The sequence below is a fragment of the Thunnus maccoyii genome, chromosome 13 (genome assembly GCF_910596095.1).
Source record: "Thunnus maccoyii chromosome 13, fThuMac1.1, whole genome shotgun sequence".
NCBI classification, from domain to species: Eukaryota; Metazoa; Chordata; class Actinopteri; order Scombriformes; family Scombridae; genus Thunnus; species Thunnus maccoyii.
In genome coordinates this window covers 17,489,251-17,508,476 of record NC_056545.1, presented here as the reverse complement: position 1 = coordinate 17,508,476, position 19,226 = coordinate 17,489,251, and the positions used below count along the sequence as shown (strand labels likewise).

The window sequence follows — 19,226 nt, the reverse complement described above, 5'->3', positions numbered from 1 at the left end:
AAGACAGGGGGGACCCCTACCCCTCCCACGCCCCCACGACCCCCCAAGCTTTGTATACCTCTGTTCATCCCTCTATCTCTTCCCCTTTCTCTCTTTGCCTTCTACCACTTTTTCTTGCAGTTGTATCAGTTGTCCCCCCCTGTCATTCTCCTTTGTAAGTGCTGAGCTGAGCTAAATGTGACCCCGGCGATGGTGAACTTTGCTGGCTAAGGTACGATGCTGCTATCTGAGCTGAGGAGGGTGAGAAAAACATCATTGTGTGGATGCCTCTTGGAGGTCAAGTAAATACATTAAAGGGTAAAGCAAACAGAAGGGAAGTGTGGGCAGAAGCTGTTTTTGGCAGCAGAGCAATAATGTGGGGGTTGGGAAATTGGGGGTGGGGGTGCAAATCTGTCATAGCAGGTGCATGTTGAAAGAAATGGTGAATGCTGTATGTTCAGGGGTGTAGTTACAGAGGAACATGTGAGCCTATTTTACTTAATAGTAAGGGTTCGAGGTGCATAAAGGCTGAAGGCATTTGGGAAACAAGATTTGGGCCACTTTGATCTCTTTAAAATACAGTTTGCTGTATCTTAAGATCTCCGCCCTCCCTTCATCTTTCACTCTGTTTCTCGTTCCCTCCCATTTCTCAAACCCAAATCCACTCAAACGTAGCTTTGATCTGGGTAATAATCTACACCACCCCCAGTCCACCTCCCCCTCTACCTCCTTCTCCCAGGCAGCCTCGGTGTGACCAGCCATGTGATAGTTGAGACCCCATCATTTCCCATTACTGCGTGGCTTAGTGCATCTTAGTCAGTGCCTCCTAACTCGAACCCCCTGGCTTACTGTGTTGGAGGTCTGTTTACCCCGTGACTCTGAGCTAATCTCCCCTCTAACTCCTCGCTAAACCTCTCAACCTCTAATGCTTGTCCTGTCCACTTTTAGGGGTGAAAATGATGCCAAGCAAGACAAAGGAGGTTTAAAAAAGATCCATGTAAATAGAATTTTCAACCGTAAATACTGTGCTACTCTGTTATCATTTCTATCCTCCATTCACTTTGAGTTTCTGTCTCCCTCCTCAGCTTTGTCTTAACTTTCTGTTTCACATATCCAAAACACCACATTAGTTCAGCCCCCCCCTCCTCGTTATCCGCCTTTCTTCATGCACGCTTCTTACACCAACTATTTCCACTCCGCCCGACAAACACTGTATCCGGCACTTTCACTTCACATCATCACCTCATCTCTCAGTATCATACCCATTAGCGGATCCTTTCTTTTATCCCTTTCACTCCTGACTTCTGTTACACTTCCCTCTTTCTTCCGCTTTGAGACGAAAATGACATGTGCAACAGGGTTTACACCGCAGAGTGCAACTGATTATGTGCATTGAGATGTTGGAAACAGCATCTCTGCTGCTGTTGGTCCTTTTTCCCCTGCTTGTCACCCTGCCAGAGCCATTAAAGTCTATCCAACTTTTACCATTTTCTACATATCCTGCAGAGTGTGACGACATCTTTTTCTATGAACATAAATTAGCTAAAACTTTCTACATGAGAGATGAGGTAATCAGTGCAGCTGTAGTTTTTTTCCCTTTGCTGTAATGATGTCAGAGACACTGCAGTAATGATTCAGCACCGTGAATGAAAGCGGCAGAGATACAGATAGCAGGCAAGATGGAGTGATGAAGATACTGCAGAAAGCCCCTCAATTAATCAGAGTCACTAGAGTCTCATTATTTCTTTCTGTGAAGCCAAAGTCTCTCTATGTGGAGACTATTCAGCTTTAAATTAATCGTCATTCCAGCTTATCTCTGCCTCTTCGCCTCTGTTGAAGCAATTAAGACTTTCCCAACATTCAGATAAAGCGACTGCCTAAGCATTCAACATTCTTTTGAATACCTGCGGTGTGCTTTCATAGTTTGTTATTGGAGACAATGGAGTAATCTGAGGCTCAGGCTCTGTCTGCCCAGTTCATGTGTGCAGTGTTTGTGTTTGAAGCTACTACTGTGCTGTGCAGTGCTTGCAGTAGGTCTTTGCGTTGAGAGGTCATTTGTCAGTGAGCTGACTGATGAAGTGCGGACGTGCAACTGATTTAAGACTTCTTTCCACACGTTTGTAGGTGTGCAATACTAACCCCTTTTTCCCGCCTCTTTTTTTTCCTCTCTCACATTCTCTCTCCTTCCCCCTTTTCTTCATCCCTGCCTGATTCACTCCCTGCAGGAGTTGGCTGTGTCTCTGACCCCAGGGCTGCATCATGCCTAGCCAACCTGTTTTTCTTGGAAATTCCAGTTGGCTGAGCTATAGCCTTGGAGGTTGGGATGATAATGGGGGGGAGAAGGGGGGTGCACACATGTGTGCTTGTATACCTCTGTGCACATGAATGTGTCTTTAATGGATGCTCTACATCACTGACAACCTGGTTTACCAAGTGTGTTTTGGGCTTTGTAAAGCCTCCGGTGCTCGCTTTAATCTGATAGGTTCCCTGCTGCTTGGCTGAGCCATCACTGTCCACATCGACTCTGTTGTTTGTGCTGAAATCAGAGGGACAGAGAAACAAATGAGAGGGAAAGTTGCTGACCCAAAAGAACAATTAACTTTAATCCTCTCTCACAAGCTGATGAGGGCCCAATAGAGGGAAAAACAACAGAGAAAGACATCAGTGATTTAACCAAGTGAAATTGCTTTAGACAGAACAGTTTATCCCGAGAATGACTTGGCTGGCTCTTCTAAGCACGATCAGAATTCTGGGGATCAGGCTTTGGTCCTGCACGAACTCTGATTTAACAGGTGCTTTAGGAATCAGTAGTGTGTTTCTCACCACTTCCTCATATTCACCTCACATATGCAGAGTCAGGAAATTAATTTAACGAGGATAAGCTAGTTTTTCACCCCCTCAGGCTCTGTATGAATATGTAATCACAGTGTCTAATATCCTTCCCCCACACATACACATGGACGCTCTTTGTGTCTCTGTGGGTCAATTATAGGCACAACTTTGTAGGTACGCGTATGTGTGTGTGTGTGTGTGAGAGAGAGAGAGAGAGAGAGAGAGAGAGAGAGAATCTATCAGACAAGTTTTTGGCTCGTGAACCTTCAGCAGCACAAAGTTAATCAATAGGATTCATTAGGATGTAATACTTTGGACTGCAAGCTATTACATCCTAATGTAATGACACCAAGTTTGTGTGTCAGTATGAGTGCATAGTGTGTATGTGTGTGTGTGTGAGAGAGAGAGAGAGAGTGTGTTTGGCTTAATGACAATTATGTGTTTTAACAATTGCGGTCTTTAAATTGCCAACACACACCACATGTAGTCGTTGGAGTTTGTGACCTTCAGTTTCACGTATGGGACACAAATAGTTTAACCTTCAGCATTAAATTTGCTAACCGTGTTTAGTTTCATCTTGCTGTCGACCCTGATGCTAATGAGCATTAACGCACACAGAAGAACCTCTATATGTGTCTTTTATCCGTCACTAAGCGGCTGACCCATCTCTGACTCTGGTTGTGGTTCAGGTCCAGGTCAACAAGAGGCTAATCCAGTTATCATAGCTGCCTGTTATTCCTAACTGCACAATCAACTTAGCTCTATTGTCAGTCTGAGGTCTAATATTAACAGCACTTTGCTGCTTGTTGTTTGACCCTTGTCATGCCTGTGACTACAGAAAAATGCACGAGGTTGTGGCCATGTATAGTAACGTACAGCACTGTAGCCTAAACAGACACCATCAGATACACATGAATGAATATTAGATTTGGTTATAGAATATGACTGTTTAGCTGGTGAGGATCTTGTCTCACACAAATGTCACCTCATTAGTAACAGATGTTTCCATTTACTCACAATACAAACATCTGCAGAAAAGCAACAACACTGAGGCATAAACAGCATGCTGTCTTCAGTCCGAAGGAGGAGTAGCACTGATTAATCACAGGAAATCTGAAGTGCGATTTAAAATTGTGTGTGTGCAGTTAAAAAGGACCAAACAAGGACCTAACTATCTCAAATGTATTTTGGACCAAGATCACCTTCCAAATGTATAGTGCAGAGAAACATTTGACTTATAACTTACATACAAATTGATGACTTGGTCCAGAAAATGGGTGCAGCAACAGAGCGTTGAACACAAAGCTGATTGTGTTCAATTCTACTTGATGAGATAAAATAAGTGGTTGTTGAAGTTTCTCATATCATAGATGGTATTTTAATGTAAACATGAACATGAACATGAACATTTTACTTGCCAGTCAATTTGCCAAGTTGCCAACCAATTGAATTGGCTTATTTAAATAACTCACATTATACAAAACTCTGTGTGCTTTAGCTCTTTGATGACTGGTGGAAATGTGCCTTTTTCTCATTTATGAGATTCCCAATTTGTACATAAATCATTGTATATATCGTGTGTATGTGTATATGTCTGTCTGTTTGTGTGTGTGTGTGTGTGTGTGTGTGTGTATGTGTGTGTGAGACAGGAACAGAGAGAGAAAGTTGTCAGCAGCTGTCTTATACAGGCCTGTTAGTGGTTTTCCTCCTTATTTTTGGCAGAGTGTCACTCTCATGTCTTATAATGGTATATATATTCTTACTGGAGATGTGACTACTTTGATACACTATGGGATTACATATCTATATTGTTATTACTGTTTTGAAGTGTGCAGTATCTGTATAAAACTGCACAAACACACATAGTGACTCTTCAGTTTTTGGAGCTGCTGCGCCTCTCTGCAGTCAACAACAATCACAGTAACCCAACACCAGATGTAGGCCCAAAGCTCATGAGGCACTTCTGCTATCTTTTACTATTATCAGCTCCCTGAGGTGGAGGTCGCTAACTGCCTGACCTCAGGAAGAATAAGGGCAAGAGGGAGCGACATGGAGAAACTACAGATGTAGACCAGGGATTCAGGTGTAAAAAGCAGTGATAGACAAAGAGGAAAGAATGCACACATACACACACACGAAACCTTAAATCTGTTCTGTGTGCTGTCTGGGATTCTTCAAAAGCAAGTGAGGTTAACTCTGCATACTCCTCAAGTGTCACATCACACAAGCTTTGATCACAAAACTATTCTTGTATGTCCTTTTTTCTCTAGATGAAGAAATTATACAAATTGATTTCCTATAATCAAGGCCGCCACATTTTGTACAAAGATAACAGGTGTTATTCCTTCTTTTGATAGTGACACATTCATCTACCATCATGGATGACTTGTTACAGACACACACACACACACACACACACACACACACACACACACACACACACACACACACACACACACACACACACAAACTTGTCTCCAGGGGTCAAGGAAAGAGAGGCGCAGCTGGAAGTTTGGTTCACCTTTGACCCTTAAGACTCACATTGATTTGATCACACACATGCCACACACACATGCGTGCACACAGACACACAGTTTGTAGTGACCCTCATCCCTGAAACTAATATTGTCAGATGAGTTTTGGCTCTTTGAATGACTGTTTCTGGAGGGCTAAAAAGGTGGTTTAGTCTGTCCCCAATAAAGCCTAGCTTACTTATAATGATAAACATACTCCGTCTTATTAGTGTGAACCTCCCACATAGCTGCGTGTTGGTTTACAGATTGAGAAATAAAATGACACTGAAACATAAATGTTTATAAGGAGAAAATCAGGCTTCAACTAGGCTGGAAGCTTGTATGCATCTATAAAAAAAGCCTTCTGCTCCACAGAGGGGGGCTCGGTTTCAATCAGATTTACTTTATACACCCGTGATTTAGTTTGAATTGGAAACATGTCAGTGTAGAATCCTTTACCTCAAGTTTGGCTAGATTTATTGTATTCTTAGCCCCTGGGCAGAGATAGTAATAGATAAATAATGTAATAAGTCTATGAGTTAAAGGCTTCCATCTGGCATCATACAAAAATGCCCTAACCACGTCAGTGCTGTAGGCGTAAGATACAAGGAATCATTGTGGCAGTGACGAATGAATTTTGTAGTTTACCTTTGTTTTTGTATGAGGTCAGTCATTTTTATTTGCCATGTTTTGAGCTTTTGGTGAAGGCTGGGGAATGGTGGAGAGACTTTTGTGGCTTTTCAATGAGTCATTTTCTGCTCAAACGAATTTGCGTCTAACACAAAAACCTCTCAAGACCATTTTTTTGTTTATATGGCCACAGTCAATTGATACATCAAAAAATTCCCAAGTGGCTTTGATGTTTTACCAGCCAGTTACATTTTCTCAATAGATTATAGAGCTGGGCAACAGGTTTGAAAATCACAATATTACAATTTTCAAATACCATGTATAAAAACAGGTCAAATGTATGCAGTCACATTTTAGAAAATCTAACTGATTTTCGCTGCATTAAAATTGGTTCCAATGGTGTATTTCACATCTCATTTGGCACTGACAAAACTCAAATGTGTAAAACAAAATTTTCACTAATTTTCTCAGTCTTTAATCACCATTTGCTTGGAATCATTAATGTGGAGAGCAGAACTTTGTAAAACAGTAAATCACTATGATCATATCATCACTAAAAATCAATAAATGATTTTCACCTCATTCAGATATCTAAATGGTAATGGTAACCCACCATTGTGATTGTTAGAAAGATGTACCACCCACAACCAAACTTTGCCATTATTTGGATGGAGTCTGGTGTTGATTAATTTACGTCCATTGTCCCTAGTAGTGTAGCTCACTGTTGACACAGTGACTGATGGGGCCATGGTGAAATTGTCTTGTGGCCTGAGGGATCACATCCAGGAAGTATGACTAAATGGGTGGAGGGCTACAGAGGCTTAGAGACACTATTTTGGTTTAGTGGAGCGAAGCCGCGCAATCAGCAGGGATAAGCCTGAACCTTTGTGTAGCTTGTTTAGAAAGTATTGTGTGTATGTCTATTTGCGTATTAACTTGAACCATATTATTGCGAGGGCAGGAGTTTAAAACAGTTTGTCAAAACATCTCTGACTAATATAGTTATGGTGTTAATATAGCTTATTTAAGACTGTAAAACATCAGCTTTATCAGGACAAACTCAACCACAGAATATAAACAAGAAGATAACAGATGGCATTCTCAGCAGCATGAACCCAATTTACTACCAGTTCAAAGCTTCAAGCTAACATTTTTCAAACATTTTCTCTTCATTTTGATAAGATTTTGAAGTCAGTATCTTATTTAGAATATTTTAACTGTGGAGGAAGTTGACATTGACTTTCTCCACTCCTTCAGCAGCTGTCTTCATGATAGATTGTCCAAATCACACCTATTGATCTCCTCTTTTCTGTGATCTTTGCTCTCACAGATGGACTAATCAATACCCATAATCAGAACTACTCACTGTGTCTATCCAAATAACACAAATACACACACACACACACATTTTGCCACATTGCAACACCCGCAAACTGAAAAAATGTCTCACAGAGTAGATGATGGAGTTCATTGTTGCATGAACAATTTTCTAGCTTTTCATCCTCTCTCCTTCTCACCCTCCCTCTCTCTTTATGCAGGCATGCTTTGAACATAAATTACAAATAGGAAACAATAACGAGTCAACAAGATGCTAACCCTCAAATTCCAAACGCCAGCTCCCAATGATATACTCTTAACAGCGGTCTGAGAGTGCCACACATTTGACAAAGAGAAAATAAGATCCCGTGGCGTCCCAGCGGAGGGAAAAAAACAGAACAGATTCCACACTCTCTGTCTCTTTGTTATGTTTTTATTGGATAAACCACCAAAATGCCCAAAATACACACAGATGTCTACACCCATTCTGGGAGAAATGCTGCAGCAGAAGCACAGATGCACCATCCTAAACACATACTGCTCTTTTAGCTAGTTAGAGGATTCTAAATTATCTAAAGTGGTGTCCCTGAGGCAACGGTGAGCCACTCACTCTCAATCATTCATCCTCTCATTTATCCAAAAACCCAACAGCTCAGACAATCTCAGACAGCAGTCCTCTGTTTGAGGTCCAACTGCAGTCCGACATTGTACTCTCTCTCCTTAATTATTGTTTTCTCTTCATCTTCGGAGCAAAATTACAACTGGAAGACAATAAGTGATAATCATCGCTCACTTCATATTACAGGCCCCACTGTGTAAATAAAAATTATGGCCCGGAGAAAACTTTTCTTTCATGAATTATGTTCTCATGTTGTAACAGCTTTTGCTTCACTTATTTGCTGGATTTTGACATTTTCTGAGTACATAAAACAGAACAGTTGCATTGTTCATTATCTCTGCCAAGTGTAAGCCTGGAAGGAATCATGCATTCAGTCGTGTGTGTGTGTGTGTGTGTTTGTCCATATCTGTATCTGTCCGCAGCTAATCTCGCACACTACTGGACACATCAGCCTAATATTTTTTGTGCACATTTATGACTGTATGCTGTGGTGCTTCACAATTTTTGAAAAAACTTTTTTATACTGCCATTGACTGCTCTGTTTTATACCGCCATTGACTCCTCTTATATTGTTATTGTTTCTATTATGCACAACCAATCAATCACCCTCTTGCCACGTTAAATCAGTTGGTTCCAAATTTCGATACCTTGAGAGCGGGTTGTGTTGTGAATCCAAATAAATATTAATAAGATTCCTTATGAGCCTATCGTAAAGCTTAGATTATTGTCGTTTCAGCAGTCCTCGCCATTTTCGATATTTGTTACAACATAACAAAAGGCATTTTCGGCAATCGGCTAAGCTAAAAACAAGGCTTACCAAGTCTGTTGCAGGCCACATTTTGGCCTTTATCATGGCTGAAAAACTGACATCCATAGACAAGTTTGAACCAGAGTATGTGTAGATTAATTCCATACCTGATATGTTACGATTTACTAAAGTTAGGCATGATACGATATGAATAAATCCCTGTTTTTGTTATCTCCGCCGCCATCTTGACTGCACACACCTGGCAGAGATCTGCACTCTACTGAGTCAACTCTTCTAGTTAGTAATGTAACAGCGTTGAGCCTCATTAAGATCTCAAATGTCTGAGTTTGATTGCTGACCAAGGATCATTTACAAGGGCGCTGTGTCGACTTCCCTAATTACTGTATGCTTTAAAAAAACAGCTCTGATTCTGAGCTGATGTTGAAGAGAGTTGATAATTGCCGGCCATATTGCCATATAGTGTGCAGACTTAAGACCATTTAATGACCACAACTCTGAATATATTATGGCAATTTTACTTTTGTCTCTGTGGGTGGTGAACGTGCACATCCGCCCTTCAACTTTGACACCTGACCCCAAGCTCATCGTTAGCTTCCTTGTTAGCAGACAGCAACAATAAAATCCCTGGTATTTCACAGATATGCAGATCTGTTGCAAGTGGCAGCTGCGCCAGCCGGAGTGAGCCTCACCAAGGCCTCGGACACAGACAGAGAGACAGGGTTTAAATGGCTATAAATATTTAACAGTAAGTAAAAAATAGGGCTGATTTCTGCATTGATTAGGCCAGCTGTCAGTTAGGGCCCACCGGATTCACTTTAAAAAGAATCTTTAAAAGGGGGCAGGGAGGCGCTGACATTCACATACAGTACACAGGCACACACACACAAAATTGCACACCCGGCTTAAGAGTTGCCACATTGCAGGGCTTTGCGCAAGATAGTATCAAAATCCCCAGCGTCTCTTATCACTCTTCAGAGTCCAGTAAGGTGATGTCATCCCTCATTGTGCTCCTCTATCCCTCTGTCCTTCGCTGTAACTAGCATTTTATCTCCCTCTGACCACGCTGTCAATTCACAGTTGCCTCCCTCTCCTTTCTTCCTCTACCTGTTTTCAGAAAAGAGATGACAACGTCTACTTGATCTGTAGCTTTAATGGTTACAGACCTCGTATAATAGCTGGGTTGTAGTGCTGAAGACTTCCAGTTTGGACCAGATTGCACCACTGGTGATTTCATTTTCCAGTTACACATTCAAATTCAAAGGATTGTCCCAAGATTACATTCTCTTCTCTGCTTTTCTCTGTTTTATATTTCTGTAAAGTGAGTTACTTTCAGTATCCACACATGGAAAAACAGGCCACAAAACTATTGATTTGTTTTGGTCTTTACTACAGCGCTAGATATTAGAACTAGAACGCATATGCTGTGTTGCATCGTTAACATTTTTAGTTTTGTAACATGCACACTTTTACGACTGTCGATTTTATGATTACGATTTACGATTTTGACGTTGCCTGTGAGCGTGCTGCTGTCGAACTGATAGAGCGAGTTGCTTTAATCGGAGTATCAGATTCCTGCTGAGGTCCGTCATTTTGTTTGTTGCTAATCTTGGAGTATAAGCAGGCACTGGGAGTGACAGCATGATGTTAAACCAACATGGATAAACCATGCCTCGTGTCCTTTAACATGAGATGTCGCCCAGAGATAAACTTCCTAACACACACCACATGTCTGCATGTTAAACTACACGGGCTAAAGCTGCGACTCTATGGTGTAGTTTACTGCTTAGCTTTGAGTGTGGAACATCTACAAAATGTGTCTTGCTATTTTTGTTTGTACAAGTATGCACATTTGTGGGAGACAGAAAGAGAAACAGGCAGAAAGAGTTTTTGGTGACCATCATCCCTTATTATGTTCATTAATAACATTAGCATTCTTTCTTCCAAATATAGAAGTCAATCTCTCTTCCTCCCTCTCTTTCACCTCTCTCTGCTGCTCTTCCCTTCAGTGATTTGATGTTCCTAATCATTTCCAGCCGCGAACTCCACATGAAAGACAACAAGCACTTGCCGTAATAGGGTGCTGAAAGAACGAACGAGGGAGAGGACAGAAAAGAAGGGAGAATTTAAAAAAGAAAGGGGAGGTCAAGGTAGGAATGGAGATTAAATGAGAGGCGAGATGAAGCCTCGGTCCTCCTCGTTCCCATTTCAAGGTCTCATGTTATCATTAGCCCTGCCTTTTGTTCCTTTGCCAAAGTACCCCCTCCCTCCCCCTTCATTCCCTCCCCCACCCCTTCCCTCCCTTCTCTCCTTCCCTGCCATACAGTATATCTTAATTGTACCCACAGTGTCTCAACTCATTGCTAACAGAGAAGCAGAAATTGATTTGGAGACTTGAGAATGCCTGATATGAGGAATGCAGCTCACTGGAGAGTAAAGGAATGTGTCAGTGGAAAAAGGGCAACAATGTTGAATGAATGTTTCAGCTCTATCTGACACTCGAACACAGCCAGCCTTAAAATCCAGACTCCTATTTCAGTTGTTGTAAATAACTTAAGCCTGTCTACAATTATCCAGCAATGATGCATTTTTTTCACAAGCTCCAGGTCCATCATGCACTTTTATGGTCATTGCTGCTGCTGCTGCTTTAAAGGATAATTCCAGTTTATTGCAACTCGGGTCTAATTTTCATAGTTTCTGCTATCATTTATATCAGTAATAATAAGATTGTGCTCATCAAGTTAATTTCTGAGATTTGGGAATGCAGTGACATCACTAAAAATAAGTCAGACTTTTAAACAAACTCCTAGTTTTGCCAAACTTTAAATAGAAAATTAAGGTATATAGTAAACAAATGCCAAAATTGTGATTGCAATGAGGAAATATCTGATCAAATAGAAAGTAAACAAGATTACAAATACAGTGTCATCATGATGACTAAAAGCTAAAATAAGACCCAAACTGGAATTATCCTTTAACCCTGCATATGGTGGGGCAACAGTTAATATTAAGCCTCCTTTGGGTCCATTTGACCTGAGAAATGATGATTGCTTTATAAACATTCAAGCCTGGCACCAGTCAGAGGAAGAGTAGATTAGATCGGGGCAACTCTGTGTTTTACAAGTTTGACTATGGAAGTCTATAGAATCTCTCTCTCCCTCACTTTCATGAGAAGCTATAAAAACCAGAGCTGCAGCAGAACTGCAGCTGCGTCCGATAGGCTGGGCGCAGACTCACTCTGACACTAACTGATGTTTTACAGAGACAAAATGCAGAGGACAGCAGGATCCATCTGGACCAGCGCCCACATCTGGAGAAAATGAGAATAGAGGAGACAAAAGGAGAGAGGAGATAGGCCTACAGCAAAAGGGAGAGAGGAATGTGTATAGTGAAAGAGAGAAGTACAGAAGTAAAAGCAAATAAAAGCTGGAACGAGTCTGATGATGTCACACCTGTCCCTCTTGAGGGCGGTTAGATGTGGGCGGTGCGGTAGAGTAGATGTTGGCTGTCTGGATGATATGTGTGAGTGTTGAGTTGCATATAGGACAGGGTGAGATGTGTGTCTGAGATCTAAGTGGACCCTCAGAGAGACATCCACTCTATCAGAAAGAGAACGACAGTAGGAGCAAACGAAGAGGAAGGATAAGTGGAAAGGTAGAGAGACAAAGAGACAGCGAAGAGAGAGAGAGAGGGAGATTGTGTGGAAGAGTGAGGCAAATGAGTGATGAGGTCTGGATCTTTACTAATGCTCCAGTGAGTGATCGCGCCTCTACTGTCCCAGCCAGGGATGAATGGCTCTCTCTGGACAAAAAGCTCCAGGCCTGAGTCCTGGCCGAATCCGATACTCGGCACGCTCTTCCTGACTGTTTTTCACATAGGCCTAACCAGGCTGACATGTGCTGTGTGAAACTTTGGCTGTGTCTTTTAACAGATACAGTACGTAGTAGTTGGTCAATGAACAACACGTTGTGTACTGTAAATCAAGGTACTGTATGAAAAGCTGAAACTGAAGGCATGCTAGATAAATTTATGTTTCATGTATTACAAGTTCAGATGGTTGGCAGATGCTTAACTGAAGCAGTTGGATTGTTTTTTTGATGCAGCCCATGATGATTTTTCCACCGATAAAGGCTTTGAAAGGCCAGTATGTATCTTCAAAGTTGAAAAGGAAACTGCACAGCTGGTATCCCAGATAATGCATATTACAAGTGATTAGCAGCTGTTATTGATGACTGACTTGTCCTTTTAGCCATGTTTCTATCATTTGAGCGTGTTTTTTGTCAAACAAGAAACTGAAAAATATTACAACAAACTTTGATGGATAGGACCTCACTTTGTACTGGAGTGAAAATAACTGAACTGTTTTTGTTACTCATGTTTTTTCTTACCTTGGCCTGCTGTCATAGATATCTTCCCTGTGTTTTCTCCGAACACTTCTGCATTTCATGATGTCAGATGGCGTATCAGAGCTCCCACAGAAAAGAACCACATTGGCAGTTGTAGTTTTAGCCCATTAACTACAAATTTTGTCACATAGCGTCACTGTGGACCATTTTCCAAAGTGAACCACCCTCCAGACATTTACCACCTTCCAGGCAGCATATATAGTTTCAGTTCATGCCAATAATATATGAAAATCCACTTGCAAAACCATCATTATGGTCCTTGAATTTAAGAATAACACCCACGTCCCAAAAGCAGTGTAAATGTGGAAGATCCATATGGGGTTATAACCACAAAAAACACAGGGACAAGTATTACACAGCTTAAACGGAAGAGAGCTTTAAAAGTTAAAAGGTTTGGGCTGCTGTCTGTGTTTGTGCTGCCATGTACTTGCATGTTTATCACAGCAGGATACATCCGGAGAGCATGATGAGGAATAGGTGTGCGGAGTGGAGGCTGGCTGGCTGGCCGGCCGGCTGGTCATGGATCAGAGAGCAGGCTCCGGCGCTGGCAAACAGTTTCATCTGGGCTACCAGATCTCTTGATTTAAAAAGACATGTCAAGCATGTGTGTTTACTAGATTAGCGGCTTTAAAACTATTCCACTGTTTTTTCAGTACTGTAAATGCAGGAAATACAGCGACAAACTGGAAGATGAGTTTTCAGTATCAGCTCGGCATGTCTGTTAGATCCAACCTGCTTGGACTGTATTGTGTGTACTCAACATTGGCGCTGTGCTGTCAGATGGATTGAAAGGAGGGAAATGTACTGATGACAGAGTTGATCCGTAGGAAGAGGATTGATATGATTTTCGTCTGCCACACATTTCAAACTTTCAAAAATTACTGCTGTGCTTTGACATTACTGTCATGTGTTGCAGAGTTGGAGTTTTGTGTCCGTCTCTGTGTTGTCCCTCTGCATTTTTTTCCTATGTTCCTCCTTTTTATTTTCTCCCGTTTCAGTGTTTTAAGTCTGGAACCACATAACCACTGTACAGTGCTGCAGCACAAGAAATCCAAATCATTACATCTTATATTTTATTGCTCCCAAGGTTTCCATGAAAGATGCATAGACGTTTTCTTAGTGCAACCTTGTGTTTGTCTTGCATATGTTTTCCAGCATGAAGAATCCATACCATACTGCTGAGGGTTTTCAAATTTTAGAGCATGTAGAGAATCAATGTCCTGCTCTTCTTCTTGTTCCCAGCCTTGCTGCAAGTCCTTTCCAACCCAACCCACCAGTCAAAGACTAATTCCCAGCATACTCATGTACTGTACAATGCGCTCGACCCCTGTATTTCATATAAACCAACCAAACTGCTTTCCTGCCTTGGGGTAAAGATAGAGGTGATGATGAAGTCACCCTATGACCAGGTGGGCGGTCATGGTGTTTAAACCTCTTTAATTAGATTTAGGGAAAAGGACGGAGTCATATGCAAGTGTCTGAGTACCTTCGTTCAGTTCTCATCACCACAGGTGGCTAATCCATCACAGACAGCCAGAAAGATATGAGGAACACCCAGCCATGAGCCTAGATCCCAAAGATAGTGTTAGTCTCAACACTGTACTCTATAGCAAGTCCCAGCAATGATCTAAAATCCCCAGTTGTAAATACTGACCAATGAAAGAAGTACAATATGACCCCTCAAAACCACAGCCGTCTAGCTGTGGTGACATTGCAGCCAAAAGCCCTGAAGGAGCTGTTTTAATTTTCATTTTAATATCCTATAGGAGCAACAGTATGAGTCAAGGTGGTAGTGTTTCAGTCTGTGATATGGCCAGTAGGTAAGTGTAATGATGAAGACATGTGTTGGTGGGACGGAAGGAAGTTTGTTCCCGGATGTCTGCTATGGTGGTCCTGTGTTCTGTCGGGTTCAAGGCCAGGGCACATTCATAGGCTTCCACTCGTATGATGAAATCATTAAAAACAAGCACACATACCTAAAAAATATTTCTTTTTCCATTTGAATCCTTTTTGAAAAGTTGATTGGGCTGGAAAACACTACAGTATGGCAACACCAGTGGATGTATTTTTTTATTATCAATTATTAGAACACAGTATGTCAGAAAAAGAGACCTGTATGCACTTTTTGATGATATTATGACAGAATATTAGAGTCAACTTTGAAAAAGAAAACAAAATTAGATTTTGAGAACAACGTAACTCATCATATAGTCATCTTTGTCAGAGTAGTAATCCTACTGAGAGAATGAGGTCAAAGTTGATAAAAAAAAGTTAGAACAATACATCAAGAAAATAGTCAAGAAAAAGATTATGAGTCATAATTTCTCTCACCTGTTAACTCATTAAGCCACAATTTCAAACTTAAGACTTTTTTTCCCCAAAACATTTTTTATTATAATACTATTTAATTCTTGTATTTTACAACTTTATTTCCTATAATATTACAACTTCTCAAAATTCTCAAAATCTCCAATATTTTTAAATCAAAAACATAACATGTCAGGCTGCTGTGTCACAAACTATCCCATCTATTTTATCTTTATGGTTTTGTTTATTTTTCTAATTATAATGATCATTGTATAATACATTGTATCTTACCACACATTGCATTTTATTGTATATTATGTTCTAGGAAATCAAACACTTGAGATGTCATAGGCAACTGTTGACTTATGTGAAGTGACTGTATGACAGAATGTGAGTGATATCATGAGGCCTCCTGGGTCTTGGCTCAGCTTCAAGGCTTAGAGATCTGAAGGAGAATGCTACTTTTAACAAGCACCATAAATGCCACCAAACAATGTTATAGACCAGTGTAAAACTTCAGTCTGAGGCAAGACCTCATAGCATAGAGGACATTTCCCTTTTGTGTTTTGCAAGGATATCTTTGTTGTATTATGGGATTTTTCAGTCTTTTAATAGATATAGTTGGAGCATACAATGTATATTTGTGTGTGTTTGTGTGTGCGAAGTAAAAAGAAGGATATGTAGACAAGGTGAGGTTGAAGACCTCTGTCTGTTGTGTGTCTTTCTGTAAACAGTTTGAAGTCCACTGTAGGAGAAGTAAGGATTAATGTCTGAGGTGTGTATTCGTGGCTACCCCAAAGTGTGTGTGTGTGCTTCAGTCTGTATCTTATTTAAGTTCCAGTTGAAAGCCAGTTCGTGTCACTTGACCTTCCAACATCCATTAAAGTGCCTCTGTTGACCCCTGAACCAAAGTCTCAACCCCTGTCAGCACTCTCCTCTCCTCTCTTTTCCTCTCCTCTCCTCTCCTCTCCTTTCCATTATACATGTCCTTTTTCATGATGTCATTGTCTTTCTCCAAAGGTCACCTGTCAGTTCTCTCTTTCTCTCTCTGTATCCATGGTTATGCTGCACCACCTGTCCATTTGCCGGTTTTTCAAACACACCACAGGGGTGATCGATTTTTTATACATACTGTATATCTGTGATATATAAAAGTGAATTGCTCTCACAGATGCTCGATTTTTATAGTACTCTGGAAATCATAACAAGTAGTGCTATGGTGTGCGATATTTGGACAAGTGCAAATGTATGGGGCTGTGAGGTGACTGTATTATAGGACATTATTGTGATAACAGAAAGACCCTCAGCTCGTATATAATATTTATGACACATGTAGGTTTTCTTTCACGCAGATTTCATGACCTGCTGGGTCTGTTGGTGTGTTGCTTTCTGCGTTTTGTGTCCCACGGGCCGTTTGGTACCAGTCGACCGTCCGTGCCTTACCTCATGTCTCTTTTCCCTCAGGTGTCGGCCACAGATGAGGATCGTGGTTCCTATGGTGCTATATCCTACACCCTGGGTTCAGGCTCTGGAGGTGCAGCACCAAGCCACTTTACCATAAACAAGGAGACTGGCCAGCTTTGCACCAGCACGGCTCTGGACCGGGATGTGGGATTGGACAAGTTTGACTTGACTGTAACCGCAACGGATGGAGTAAGTACTCTTTTACCCTTGACTATGATTTAATATGCAGTGTTGGAATAAGTAGTTATGTCTGTAACCTTTTCATTTTGGCAGTCAACTCAATTCTTAACCTTGACAACCATTGTGTGATCAAAGAATGACAAATTAGAACTGAAACAGACTTCTGAGGGGGCCAAAAAGTCAAACTAAAGTCAGACCAGCACGTCTGTAGCTCGAAGAGGCCAAACACATTGCCTGCTGAGTGTGTGATCAAAGCTTCAGGCTGAAGGCAAATTAAAGATGTGTACAGCTGCACTCAAATAAATCTGATCAAACAGACGTGCAGGACATTTTTGAAGACAGCATCCTGTCCCTCGCGCAGTGGCTTCAAAAAAAAAAAAAATCAAGGGGAAGCAGCAACAGCATGGCAAAGCAATCAGGGAGTGTGGGGAAGGAAAAAGGTAAAGAAGTAGGAAAACATATCCATTCATAAAGTCGATTTAAATTAGCTTTTAGGATGATACTGTTTAAGTTAAATAGGATACTTGCGTGACCACATTTATACAAGCTTTGCTCTAGCAGCCTGTCTTCCCAATAGACCCATACATATTTTAAGTGTCAATTAATCACATTAGATGCACTTAAATAGGCATTGAAACTCTACATGAGATGCAATAAAACATTCATTCTCTTGTGTGTAGTTGGGTTACATTGAAAAAACATATACAGTACGTATATATCAGAATACATAACCATACATAAACATATTATTATACACATAGTAGTGGTAGTGTTCATATGTTTTTATTGTCTTTGTCTATCCCTATTCAGGTAAATATTGAATTCAAGTTTATAATTCACCTCCCTAACCTCACAATGCACCCCCACCCCACCCTACACACACAGACACACACACACACAGGCACAGACACACAATGCATCTTCTCTCCCACCCTCAGCACATTCCCAGCTCGATCCAGCTGGTGTCTGTTCCCTTCGTCCCGACTATCCCTGTTTTTTAATGGTCTCGTAAAACTAAGCCCGCAAATACAGTGTAATGAGCACAAACCCGTCCCCTTGCTGACAAATGCATGCGGTTGATTGGCTCCATATTTCAGGGATCTTCAACAGAGAACTCATCTTTCTGTCTTCCTTAACAGCTGCTTCATCTTAACAGTGTGACATAAATCTATTGTCACAGATTCATAACATGAAAGTCCAGGACTGTCACCAAGGGATGGAAAACAAATTGAATGTTGCCTTCAGGGATATACTGTGCAGGAAGGGAGGAAGTGCTTTAGCTAAAATAGTTATTATTATGATGTAGGCTCCTTTATCTCAATACACTAGTCAGTTAAGGTCTGTAATATCATTACAACATTGCTTATGTGAACTTGCGTGCAATGTTAACATTATATTTTAATGCAAAACTATTTCTACATTTTTTTTTTCTTTCCAGGGTGGTCTGAGCTCAGTAACCCATGTGAGGGTCTCAGTGGTGGACATCAATGACAACCGGCCCACCTTCTATCCAGTCCTCTACACAGTCAGCCTCAGTACCCATAGTGCTCCGGGAACCTCCGTTGTCAAGGTGACAGCCAATGATCCTGATGCTGGGCAAAACGGCAAGGTGACCTACCGTACGGTACCCGGAGGAGGCTCCGCTTTCTTCACCCTCAACAAGGACACAGGTATGTGTGTGTAGCATGAATACTTATACACACATAATAATAACATGGAGGACCTAATGTAGTGTTTGTGAAGCAGAGGATGAATTCATCTATTATCTTCACAGGTGTAATCTCTCTCTCACGCTCGCTCCATGGCAAAGCCAACACTGTCATCTCCATGGTGATATCAGCTGAGGACGGCGGTGGTCTGACGGCACCGGTCAATGCCAGGGTGAACGTGAGTGTGGTAGGAGGCTCGGTGGCGTCTCCTGTGTTTGAACAGGCGCAGTATTTCTTCACCGTGTCTGAGGATGTTCTCAGAGGCACAGCGGTGGGAGTGGTCCGTGCTTCTGCCAAGACAGGTAAGGACACATGTGGACTCAATGTCTCAGTTGAGGTATTTTCTCTTTACTCTACTGTGTGTCTGTCTTCGACCATTTACTTTAATCAGTTTACTTTACATGTATCACCAGTTTTATGTGACAACCCTGTTCTCATCTTTCTGACAAGTACCTGGACAGAAATGCACTAATGGGCTTAAGAATGTATGATGTCTTACCTCTC

At 41.4% G+C, this 19,226-nt stretch overlaps 1 protein-coding gene across 1 annotated transcript in view; it reads left to right on the top strand.

Annotated features, from left to right (window-relative positions):
- The window catches only part of LOC121910219 (protocadherin-16-like), an 87,089-nt gene that overhangs the window by 47,489 nt on the left and 20,374 nt on the right, over positions 1 to 19,226 (top strand). Inside the window, exons 5-7 of the mRNA XM_042431312.1 lie at positions 16,834 to 17,022; positions 18,452 to 18,683; positions 18,788 to 19,024. Of these exons, the coding sequence (XP_042287246.1) occupies positions 16,834 to 17,022; positions 18,452 to 18,683; positions 18,788 to 19,024 (658 nt within the window). The remainder of the gene's footprint in view (positions 1 to 16,833; positions 17,023 to 18,451; positions 18,684 to 18,787; positions 19,025 to 19,226) is intronic.